The following is an 11,920-nucleotide window of genomic DNA, read 5'->3' as shown; positions in this document are numbered from 1 at the left end:
ATAAGTGTGATTGGATGTGATTACAGACAATATAAAACATATACTATTAGTGGTCATTTTTATATTCAGACCACAAATATTTGTCATCTAAATAATCTCAAACGACAGTAAATTGTTGTCGTAATGAGACCGACATAACAGAAAGAATATGATATCTATTGTGTAACGTCCCGAACCTTAGACGTTCACTCATTCACTAGTTATTGGACGATAAACGACAATCGCTCACGTTTTACATAAGTTTCAGTACTATTAGGGGGCCCAAATAGTTGACTTTTTGTTCGGGTCAAAATTTGAGAAATTTTTCTTGATGAAAGTTGTAGAGGACATTAAACCGAGTTCGGAGACATGTGGTACGCTAAAATCGGAGTTGTAACGAAGAAGTTATAAGGGTTTTAAGTTAGTGGCAGTTTTGTAATTTTGTGAAATTCATGTCTATAAATAGAAATCTGGACTTTCCATTTCGGGAAAGCCCCGAAAATTTCCAGTTTTCTTTCTCTCGCGGACATAACTTTCCGACGTCGCTGCCGCCTCGTCCGGCCACCTACGGCCATGAAATTGGTGTCCATCTCTTCGTCTTGAAACAAGGTTTCTATCTATATATGCCTTGCACCCTATCATTCACCATAGACGACGAATCGAAGCCAACAAGTTCACTGTAGCAGCTCGGGTTTTCTGGAAAAATTTTCCAGATTCCGGCCATCTCCGGCAGCATTTTTGAGCTTGATCGATGCGCCTCGAGACATGGATGATATCCCTCCAAGCTTTTTTCCACAAATCAAAGTGAAATTGACGAATCGAAGGTTTGAATTTCTGGGTACTATTTGGAATATCGGGTTTTACTGTTTGAGCTTAGTTTCGGGTATTTTCATGTGTTTTCTGACTTTGTGGTAGTTGAGAAAGATGTTTGGATGGTTGAGACGAAGCTGCTGCCAAAATTTGGTGGCCGGAGGAGGAGGTTGCCGGTGTGTGAACAGTGCGGTGGAACAGTGATTGCGGTGCGTGAACAGTGACTTAATGTTTGTTTTTAGCTAGATTAATTTCTTAAATGTTGTAGAGCTTGTATGTGAAGTTTGGTGAATTTTGGAGGAATTTGGAATTGTTTGTGATTTTCCAAAGTTTGGACTTTTGTGATTGAATTGTGGGAAATCCGGCAGTCGGATTTCCCTCGTTTTCGTTGTGGAATATATAAATCGAGGAATTGGTGTTAATGGTGAAGTTTGGATTAAATTGGAGAAGAAATGAAAATGTTGATTTATGAGAATAGGACATTGGAATCGTATTTTATTCCGGATTGTTATTCACGAATTATAATTGTGTACAGGGCGATATACCGAGTTATTGGTCGACGAAAGAACTTGTATGCGTGATCGCCTCAATAGTACTGTGAGTGGACATTTATTTTAAATTAAATGTGCATGCAGTATATTATTAATTTCCGATTGAGGTTTAATTTATTATTTGAATTATTGAGTATTATGAGTTTATGAGCTTGATTTCTTGAGATTTATTATGCTTTATGAGTCACGGGATTTTTAGTATTGAAATTCCTTCCCGAGGGCTTTTAGTAGATTTTTGAGATAGTTATTCAGAAGTTATTGAGTTGAGAAATGTTTTTTTTGGGAAGTGACTGATTCAAAAAATATTATGAAAATTATGGATTTCGAATATCGGTTTTTATGAGGATTCACGAGTACGAATGTTTCATCGAATATTTGAGCATGATTGAATTATCGAGATTTATTGAGCTTTGAGCTCCGTACTTATCAGCCTTGAAGTTAGATTGAGTTTTCTTTCCGAAAGCATTTATTGATTTACAGAGTATTTGATTTATGCTTTCGAGGATTTATTGAGGTTTGATTTAGCGAGATAATCGTGAGTTATGCTTTCGGTGAATTTTATATGTTTTATTGAAGTAATAGCGAGTTTCTTTCCGAAAGCAAGTAATTGAAAGAGGTTGTTTCCAGTTTATTGAGGAGGCTATCAGTCAGCGCATGCATGCATTACCTAGTTGGCAGTCCCTTCTAGGTAATAGTCTGGTTGGCAGTCCCTTCCAGACTACAGTCCGGTTGGCAATCCCTTCCAGACTACAGCCCGGTTGGCAGTCTCATCTGATGCGTCATCTGGTTGGCAGTCCCTTCCAAATGACATGAGGTAGTTAGTTGGCAGTCCCTTCTAACTACATGTGGTTAGTTGGCAGTCCCTTCTATCCACCGCCTCCTGTTCCGGTTGGCAGTCCCTTCCGATGCGTCTTCTGGGTGGCAGTCCCTCCCAGATGGCATGAGATGACTAGACAGCAGTCCTTTCTAGTCATCAAACGAACCTCTTGAAAAGGATGTTTTAAAAAGGATTGAGGATGAGATTTTAAGATTTCAGTAAAGATAATGATTAAAAATATTTCCAAGATTGTTACTGCATGCGAGATTTTAGAGAATAACTTGGGAAAGTATTAAGTTTTACTTATACATTCGAAAGTACTTATTTTTTTGTCCACTCACTCTAACGGTTTTTAAATGTTTTTCCCTGGGCCCTTAAGTTTTAAATGCCCAGTTTGCAGGCCAGTTTAGCTTGAGGTCGAGCGTACTTGGGGTTGAGGCATAGCTGTCATAGCTTCAGCATTATAAAAGTATCAGTCCTTTATCTTATAGTTTATCATCTTGTACGCCTGTACACTAGATTGCTCTGATAACCCAAGATATTAATATTCTTAAGTTCAGAATTGTTTGTGAAATTGGAGATGTTGTGATATAGGGAGCAGGGTGGCTCTAGGAGAATATGGATGGATTATTTTAGAAGTGTAAATGTCTTTCTACAGGTTTTTGGGTAGTCCACTTTTAGAGAGACTTCCGCCAAATTTTTGGTAGAATTTCTTCTCAGGTGTGCCCCGCAGGGCCTCTTCGGATTTCAGGGTGAAATCCGGGGCGGGTCCTGTCATATTGTCTAAACCATTTCCCAACATCACATATGTATAATTTCAAAACCTTTCACACAACACTTAAATGTCATACAAACCTATCCTAAAACGACACTTAATTGTCCTCTGATGGTCTTTACAACCACATATAATTATCGTTTAAAGTAAATTAGCACAACCTTTAATTGTTGTTGTATGAGATAAGACACTACATACGAGGTTTCATATTTCTTATTTAAGGGCATTCAGACCACACAAATAAGTCTTGCAAATATACTTCACACAATAGCATTTAAAAAATACTGTGGTTGTTTTGTCTATAAGACAATACAAAACTGTTGTTTGAATGCTTTTAAAGATACAGATTACAATGTTCCCAAAATGCAAAACTCATCAGAGAACAAAAGATTTTTATTTTTTTATGTCATATGATGCCCCCAAGAGACGACACCGTACTAGACGACACATTTTTGTTCGTTCAAACGACAAAACAGTTCTGTCGTCTGAAGGCCTTTTTGGCATAGTGCGTGCTTAATTGCTTATCACTCTGTCAATCAAACAAAAGGTGGACCTTCGTCATTTGCACACAAGGATGGGTTTCTTTGTTTTGGGCGAAACCACTTTTTCAGAAAATTAATCTTCATCAAGTCGTCAATCTTGGAAGGCAATAGGCAAATTGAAAAGCTGGAAAAAGCATCTACAATCGTGCTTATCTTCAAAGGTGTCGGCTGGTAGAGGTACCTTTTACATATATTTTAGTTTTACCTCTTTATATATGGTTTGTCTGATCTATCTGCCTAAACTCTTAATTAACTTGTGCAATTAGATCTTTATGGAGTTAATGGGTTAGATGTAATGGACGTTGTGGACTGAGAATCTTGATGATTGTTGGTGGAATAGTTGAATAACAGGACATGATGTCTTAATAGTTAAGTAATCTTTATTTGGTGTGTTGCTGTTGGTTACTTTTGAATCATATGGCTATAGGGTTTACTAATTCATCTGGAACCATATATGAATATATGCACATAACGATTGCAGGTTTGAGTAATCTGATTAATTGTTATGTGCAGATGAGTGATTATAACTTGCAATTCATAGGCAATGTATCTGAAGTCAATGATAGCCAAGATGTAGGCCAACACACACAAAATGATGATAAAGGTGAAGAAATTCTTATGAGGATGATTAGGGGAGATTATAACATGACACCAAACCATGCTGATTGCGCGGTGAATGAGATGAATGCATCTAGAGGATCTGTTAATAGAAATATCGGAGATATGAGATCAAAAACTGGACATGGGACCAGGAAGAGGGCTGGAAAAATCAAGAAAAAGAGGGGTAAAAATAAGGTTAACTTTGCTCCTTATGGCCCTGAGAAGATGCTGTTTAACAAGTTTGGGCAGCCGGTTGCACTAGCTGAAACTGTTGCAAGGTTCTCAAGGTATGTAGGATCACTTGCAAGAGAACCTTCTATGTTTCCAATCAATGTACCTGACTTCAGGAATTTTAAAGGGACCGGAAGGGTTGAAAGTGCATGGGCAGAAATAAAGATGCTGAAAGATTTGAATGTCCAGATGGGGATGTGAATCAACTACAATGGTGTGAATTGGTACTTCATTGGGACAAATTTGGTGAGGTACAGTTTTCCCCATAACCATGATAGCCATATTTGAGTTTTGATCTCTATAGTTTTCAGCTTATAAAGATAATGACAACTAAAAGTGAATGTGGTGGTTTGAAAACAATAGAAAAAATCAGTGACTACCAAGAAGAATAGAAGTTTATCAGTGTAGATTTGTAAGACGAATACTGACCAGTTCTTCTTGGAAGTTAGCATATCCTTTCCGTGACATTTGATGAGGATACTTATTCTACTTCCTCTTTATTCTCTGCTTTTCACGGAGTATCTATAAAGCATATATAGAATTATGCATTATATTTTAGTATCTGCTTAAACACTAACTAATAATGCATAAACTGTTCCACAACTGCATGTCCAGGTATGGTATTAGACAAACCTGAAATTGTCGTGAAGTTCTATCAGCCACGAACGTATTCCATTCATCTACCTCAATGGATCGATAATCATCTGGAGGGAACTGTAAAAGTTCAGGAGAATCCAAATAGGGAATAATGTACCAGTTGTTTAATTTGCTCTTGAACTCTCTCCATTTGTGGCCGGCTGATGTAATCACCAATTTTTTCCATTCTTTTGGCACCACATAAGCATCCTACACATTAATGAATACAAAGTATCATAGGTTTAATTACCGTTTTTTGAAAAAAAAAATAAGAATAATGAAATGTAAATCAGTGAACAGCTAGCAACAACTTATATATAGACTGATTGTTTACCAGAATACTATTCCAAATCTTGTCTTTTTCATCCAAAGGGACATTTCTCCAATCATTTATAGATATTGGGATCTTGGTGCGTGCCAACACCCCAATGTATGACTACATCTCCTTAGCTGCCTTCCCAATTGGCTCCCCATCAGCATTAGAATTCACCTTTAGCTTCTTTGCTCGAATCAGTAGCCTGGTAATTTTATTCATGGTTACCATCCCTCGCTTAAGCAACCTCAATCCACTAGTGATGTTGTCATCATCATCAGAATCCTCGGATGACTTGCTCTTTGCAGACTTACGACTGGACGACGACTTCTTTGTTGCCACAGCCTTCTTGGAATTTCCTGCTTTAGGCGGTGGCATACTTCTCCTGGAGGACTCATCCTTGCTGGACTGAGTAGCTTTATGTTTTCGCGGACTTCTCCTAGGGAAGGTAGCCTAGTTGGCTTCTGTCAGTCTTGCTTCAGCCTTCTTGGGGGTAGCAGGTTTACTATTTGGAGAAGTAATAGGTGGTTCAGAGACGGTTTTTCTACTACGTTTCATCTACACCACCTTTATCGTTAAGGCTACAAATCTAGCAACTTTCGATGTGCTTGCAGATGGAGCCATGACCTGCAATACATAATAAACACAGTTAGCCCCATAATATATGTTAACAATTAATGTCAATAAACATATGAAACAAAAACACATAAAACAATGAAATAACTAACACATAAAAGCAAAGAAATTACTAACACAACTCAAAATTAAACAACACAGAAGACAATGAAATAACTAACATAATTGGGAGTGTTAATATACATGTTTCATCAAACACATCAGTACATATATATAGGCATTCTAAAACGTACAAATCAATCACGAACAAACAACTTTAACTAAGTGTTTTTTTTTTTGCCCTCAGCCACGTTGATTGCAGTCATTTTCCATCCATATTGCTTCATCTCTAGGACGCATATAATTGCTATGCTGATCACCATCTATATTATCAAAAGTCTCGATGGATGGCATTGTTGCTTCAAATGGATGTTGTTCTACTTCAATATCTTCTAACTCCTCATCCGAATCAGCCCCTTGATAGTCTCTATCTAGGACCCTTACTACCACTGACCATTGAGCATCGAAGGGATCCTTAATGTAAAATATTTGCTTAACATGGCTAGCTAAGACAAAAGCATCATTAAGATGACCTTTCCTATTCAGATTTACCAATGTGAACCCTAGTTCATCTACTTTAATGCCCCTAACATTCTCAACCCAATCACATTTAAACAACGGTACCCTAAACTTGTAGTAGTCCACCTCCCATATTTGTTGTATGACACCATAGAAGTCCATATCATCAGTTTTGGGATTTTTATCCTTTGCACTAGAAACTTGCATTGCATCAGCCACCAAAAAAACCCCACTGTTTTTCACTGATCGCACATTGTCCCGCTCCTTAGTGTTGAAATCAACACCATTAACCTAGTATCCACTAAAGGTCGGCACTACATGATTCGGTCCACTTGACATCCACCTCATTGTTTCCGAAACATTATTGTCCGGAAACTGCAGTTCATTTGAAACCTTCAAATCAATAATAGATTACATTAGCGTAATGTTGAAATCTTATTTTTTGTTAATCACTAAGAATCAAGTATATGATCGCATACCCTCTCCTTTAACCAGACAGCAAAGGTCTGGTTTTGTTTATCCTTAAGCCACTTTTCATTTTTAGAAAACCTTGGATTGAGAAGCTTCAACAATTCCAGATGTTCACTGAATATCAAACACACAAAACCCAATGATTTAAGTAACAAAATATTTAATCAATTCATGGACTGTAGGAAAACTGATGATAATTAAAAGTTTATGACTTACATGAAATAAGGACTTGCATCCTCGGTATTCTGCAATATACACAGATGTGCTTGATGCATCTCCTTGCCATTGACAGAAATCATGGTAGCGTCTGATAGCGGTTTGGATGCATTACAGGCTCGTGGTTTGGAACTTTCAGGGATTCCAGCAGTAGAAGCATCACTAAGCATACGTTCAGTGCAAAACTCAACAGCCTCTTCGACAATATAAGACTCTGCTATGCATCCCTCAGGATGCGTTCGACATCTAACCCACCCTTTAAAGACTTTCATGTACCTCTCGAAGGGGTACAGCCACCGAAAAAATACCGAACCACAAAACTGAACTTCTTTTACGAGATGCACAGTTAGATGGATCATAATGTCAAAAAATGAAGGCGGGAAGTACTTCTCCAATAAGCAAACAGTAACAACCAAATCTGCTTGCATTTTTTCCAGCTTCGAAACATCGATCACTTTAGCACATATTGACTTGAAGAAAAGGCAGAAGCGGATGATCGCATACCTAACCGGCTTCTCAAGAACAGAACGTAAAGCAACAGGAAGAAGAATCTGCATGATAGTGTGACAGTCATGCAATTTTAGACCGGCAAGTTTTAAATCCTCCATAGAGACAAGATTCCTTACATTTGACGAAAACCTAATAGGAATCGTCATTTCAAAAAAGAGCCACAAACTATTTTTTTTTCAGCAAGCATCAAGTTCCAACTAGCCAGAGGTAATTTATCCCTTTTGGCACCAACTTTTGGGTTCAAACCAGCCCCAATACCCATCTCCACCATGTCCAAACGCGCTGCAACCCCGTCCTTTGTCTTCCCTGGAATGTTCAGCAGCGTACCAATGATGGCATCACAGCAGTTCTTCTCGATGTGCAAGACATCGAGATTATGTCGTACCAGAATATATTTCCAGTACTCTAGTTCAAAGAAGACAGACTTCTTCTTCCAGCAAGGTCTGCCTTGGTCTTCAACACCCTTGGCAGGAGGAGAGCGTTTCTTTTCTCATACACACAATTCAGACCCTCTACTCTAGCAAACACCTCCTCTCCGGTTAATGGTAGAGGAGGTAGGTCCTCCACTACGGTGTTGTCAAAAGCAGCAGCCTGTTTCCTATACGGATGATGTCTAGGTAGGAACCTGCGATGCCTCATGAATGCCATTTTCTTACCTCTCTTTAACCTATAAGGTCGAGTCTTGTCAAGGCATATTGGACAAGCATTGTATCCTTTAACAATGCTACCAGACAAGTTCCCGTATGCGGGAAAGTCATTAATAGTACACATCAGCACCTCTTTCAATTTGAAGTAGTCCCCTCTTAGTGCATCGTATACTCCCTCAACTCCATCCCACAATACTTTCAGATCATCTATTAATGGTTGCAAATAGACGTCGATATCGTTACCAGGTTGCTTCGGTCCTGATATTAACAATGTCAACATCATAAACTTCCTCTTCATACAAAGCCATGGAGGGAGATTATATGTGACCAGTATAACTGGCCAACAAGAATACTTGCTACTTAGAGAACTATGCGGGTTAAATCCATCAGAAGATAGGACTAGTCTGAGGTTTCTAGGGTCGCTACTGAATTGTGGATATTGTTTGTCAAGTAATTCCCAAGTAGGAGAATCAGCTGGGTGTCGCATCATTCCATCTTTCTTTCTACCAAACTCATGCCAAGTAAGATTCTTAGCTGTGTTGGTCGATTGATACATTCGTTTGAACCTTGGGATTAATGGAAAGTACCATAAAACCTTCGCAGGTATCCCTTCTTTCACAGTTTTATCCCTACCCAATTTCCACCTTGGAACACCACAGTTAGGGCAGATAAGAGCATCTGCATGTTGCTGTCTATATAAGATGCAGTCATTAGGACAAGCATGAATTTTTTCATACTCCATCCCTAAAGCACTAAGTGTCTTTTTCGCTTCATACAAAGACAAAGGAACCTGATTCCCTTCAGGAAGCAGACCCCCAATCATGATAAGCATATCTGAATAGCAAGCATCGGTCATTCCATGCTTTGCTTTCAAATTGAAGTTCTGAATCAGACCATTCAGCTTGGTTGTCTTCGTACAACCTAGGTACAAAGGTTGATCCCCATCCTCTACATACTTCAAAAACTCATTAGAGTCTTCGGAAATCTGCTCATCCTCACTTTCTCCAAAGCCCCAATCATTCTCCCCCATCCCAGGTTCCCAATCTACAGTTTCAGATTCAACTCTATTGTCATTCATAGCAGATGTAGTAGGTTCCCCATGCCACCTCCAATGCTTATAACTCTCGTTAATACCATTCCAAAATATATGATCCTTAATAACTCCAACAGAAAATCCCTCCGTGTTACTACATTTCAAGCAAGGACAAGAAATCTTGTTTTTGTTATTGGCATTAGACTCGGCAAACTTGAGAAACTCTGCTAGTCCTAGCTCAAACTTCTTTGATCTTCTATCAGCATGCATCCATGACTTATCCATCTTAAATATATAGGTTCCTTCATATATAACAAAACATACTCAAATAAATGCTAATTCTAAAAGTAACTGTACATACCTCCAACAATATGGAGTATTTACTACATCACCAAGCATAAGTAACACCCTCTTTGGGACACCCACAAGCCATGGTAAGGCCCAACCGCTACTTGCATCTTGTAGCCCTATGTTCAAGCTACGCTACGGTATCCGGAAGTCGCAAATCCGTCGCCGGGAAGCCACCTTTCCGGACTTGCCAACATGCCCTCACAAATAGGCTTTCTAGACTAGAAATGGTGGTTGCTTGTCCCACATCGAAAACAATGTAAAGGAGAAGCATTCCTTCACCTATAAAAGGAACTCTCCTCCCACTTAAACACCATTCATTCATTCCATCCCAAGACCATTACATCTCTTGTAATCTTGTTAGGCCGCAAGGCTCGACACACTAGTACACATTCAAGTGGACGTAGTTTCCCGCTAAGGCGGGAAGCGAACCACTATAAATTTTGTGTCAATCTCTCTCTCTCTCTCTCTCTCTCTCTCTCTCTCTCTCTCTCTCTCTCTCTCTCTCTCTCTCTCTCTCTCTCTCACTTATCGTTAATTAGATCCCCAACGGATCCAAGCATTAACATTGGCGCCGTCTGTGGGAAGCCAACATAAAGGCTTCGTCACCTACCACGAACTTTGACCCGAAAGTGTCGAGTCAACGCTCGTTCAACATCAAATCAACGCCCGGCGGAGCCGGTCAACGCCTGGCGGGGTCGGTCAACGCCCATAGGGTCCGGTCAACGCTGAACCTTCAAAAAAAAAAAAAAAAAAAAAAATTCTCTGGGCACCCCTCCAATTTTCAAATTTCCCGCCAGTCACTACCAATTGCAGCTCCGTCCACCTTCGACCTGGAACTCGTGGTCTCCATCAGGCTCCGCTCCGCCGAACTTAGTCAGCGGCACCGCCGAACTCTTCCTCCGCCAGGATCCTCCGCCAACCCCCAGGTCACCGCAGAGTTCTTCCGCCGAGCATCTCCGCTGAACTCGAGCTCGGAGCCTCAGCTCTACTTTGCAGCTCCGCCGGACCCAACTACTGCTCCCTCCGCTAGCCAGCTCTGCTCCACCAGCACCTCCGCCGAACTCTTCCGGCACGACTCCACTAGCTCACTGTTGCGCTCTCCACCCACTGCAGGTTCCGCCACACTGTACACCGCTAACAAGCGGCAAGTATCCGCCACACTTCTTCAGCGGCCAAAGCTCCTCTAGGAAGCAAGCTTCAATCATCAGCGCCCCCGCTGACCACAGTTTCCTCTGCCGAGAGTTCTCCGCCAGAGAACCATCTCCGCCAAAGCTCCCAGCCAAGCCAAACTCCGCCGGCCACGATTGCTAGGCACACCACCTCTGTTGGCCATAGCTACCGCCGGTAGAGCTTTCTCCGCCAACCATCGCTGGTCGCAGTCCGCCGGCAAAAGGCTCCGCTGACCACCAAGGAGCCCTCCTCCAGCTCCACCACTGCTGGGCAGCCTCAACTGCACCCTCCTCCGCTTGGCCACATCACCGCTGGTCTGCACCGCCACACTGTACACCGCCACTTTCAACCGCTAGCATAGCTCCGCTCCGCCTAACTTAAATCATCATCAAAGCCTCTGCTGAGCTCCAAGCACCAAGGTTTCCTCCGTTGACCACCACCGCTGGCAAAAAACGACGCTCCGCCGGACTGTCTCCGCTCCGCCGAGCAAAACTCCACTAGCCACCACTCCGCTGGACTACCTCCGCTAGCCTGCCTCCGCGGTCCCGAGCTATTACCTCCGGGCAACCTCCGCCGAGCTTCTCCTCTGGGCATCACCGCTGATATCACACTGTTGATCATGATCCTCCGGATACAAAGCCAGTCACCGCCGAACGCCCTCTGCTGGTCAAATCATCCGCTGACCAATCCCAGCCACCGATTGAGCCCCACTGACCGCTGACTACTAGCACCTTTGCCAAGCATCCTCCGCTAAGGCTCTCCGCTGGCAAACCTGCTGAACAAACTCCACCACTCGATAGCATCACTGCCGTATAACTTCACCGTCGGAAGGAATCACCGCTGGACAGCCTCTACTTGATCTGGAACTATCACCAACCATCACCAGCTGAAACTCATCAAGTTGCTCGCTACCTTGCTGAGATCAAGGAGCCCAGACGATACCCACCAAGCAATCTCAAAATCCAGATAAGTTCTACCTGACATCTAGCTCCGGTTAATAAAAGCTCAGTACTTTGCATATCCCCAATTATTGCTCTTCGAATATGTCTGCAAGCTTATGCGCTTACAATGACC

General features: G+C 41.5%; 2 protein-coding genes and 1 long non-coding RNA gene across 3 annotated transcripts; 2 read left to right on the top strand and 1 right to left on the bottom strand.

Annotated features, from left to right (window-relative positions):
• The first annotated feature begins 413 nt into the window (after window positions 1-413).
• LOC121049103 lies at window positions 414-2,752 on the top strand. The gene is made up of 3 exons (XR_005799324.1): window positions 414-998; window positions 1,325-1,386; window positions 2,537-2,752. It is a non-coding gene; the product is annotated as an uncharacterized LOC121049103 (long non-coding RNA).
• A 1,235-nt stretch (window positions 2,753-3,987) lies between these two features.
• On the top strand, window positions 3,988-4,459 carry LOC121049160. The gene is made up of 2 exons (XM_040505749.1): window positions 3,988-4,361; window positions 4,433-4,459. Exons 1-2 carry the CDS (start codon window positions 3,988-3,990, stop codon window positions 4,446-4,448), a joined length of 390 nt encoding a protein of 129 aa, XP_040361683.1. The 3' UTR covers window positions 4,449-4,459.
• A 1,713-nt stretch (window positions 4,460-6,172) lies between these two features.
• LOC112203346 lies at window positions 6,173-9,610 on the bottom strand. Its single transcript, XM_024344329.1, has 5 exons — window positions 8,071-9,610; window positions 7,878-7,951; window positions 7,136-7,686; window positions 6,928-7,033; window positions 6,173-6,739 (listed from the first exon to the last, which is right to left on the bottom strand). Exons 1-5 carry the CDS (start codon window positions 9,608-9,610, stop codon window positions 6,173-6,175), a joined length of 2,838 nt encoding a protein of 945 aa, XP_024200097.1.
• Window positions 9,611-11,920: the final 2,310 nt, after the last annotated feature.

This window comes from Rosa chinensis, chromosome 5 (assembly GCF_002994745.2).
Source record: "Rosa chinensis cultivar Old Blush chromosome 5, RchiOBHm-V2, whole genome shotgun sequence".
NCBI lineage: Eukaryota > Viridiplantae > Streptophyta > Magnoliopsida > Rosales > Rosaceae > Rosa > Rosa chinensis.
This window is presented reverse-complemented; position numbering and strand designations above follow the sequence as displayed.

Coding starts and splice junctions, on each gene's coding strand:
- LOC121049160 (XM_040505749.1), top strand. CDS start 3,988: ATGAGTGATTATAACTTGCAATTCATAGGCAATGTATCTGAAGTCAAT.
- LOC112203346 (XM_024344329.1), bottom strand. CDS start 9,610: ATGGATAAGTCATGGATGCATGCTGATAGAAGATCAAAGAAGTTTGAG. Junction 7,687..7,877: donor GGGCTGGTTTGAACCCAAAA/GTTGGTGCCAAA, acceptor ACTATCATGCAG/ATTCTTCTTCCTGTTGCTTT. Junction 6,740..6,927: donor CTGTCTGGTTAAAGGAGAGG/GTATGCGATCAT, acceptor AGTGGATACTAG/GTTAATGGTGTTGATTTCAA.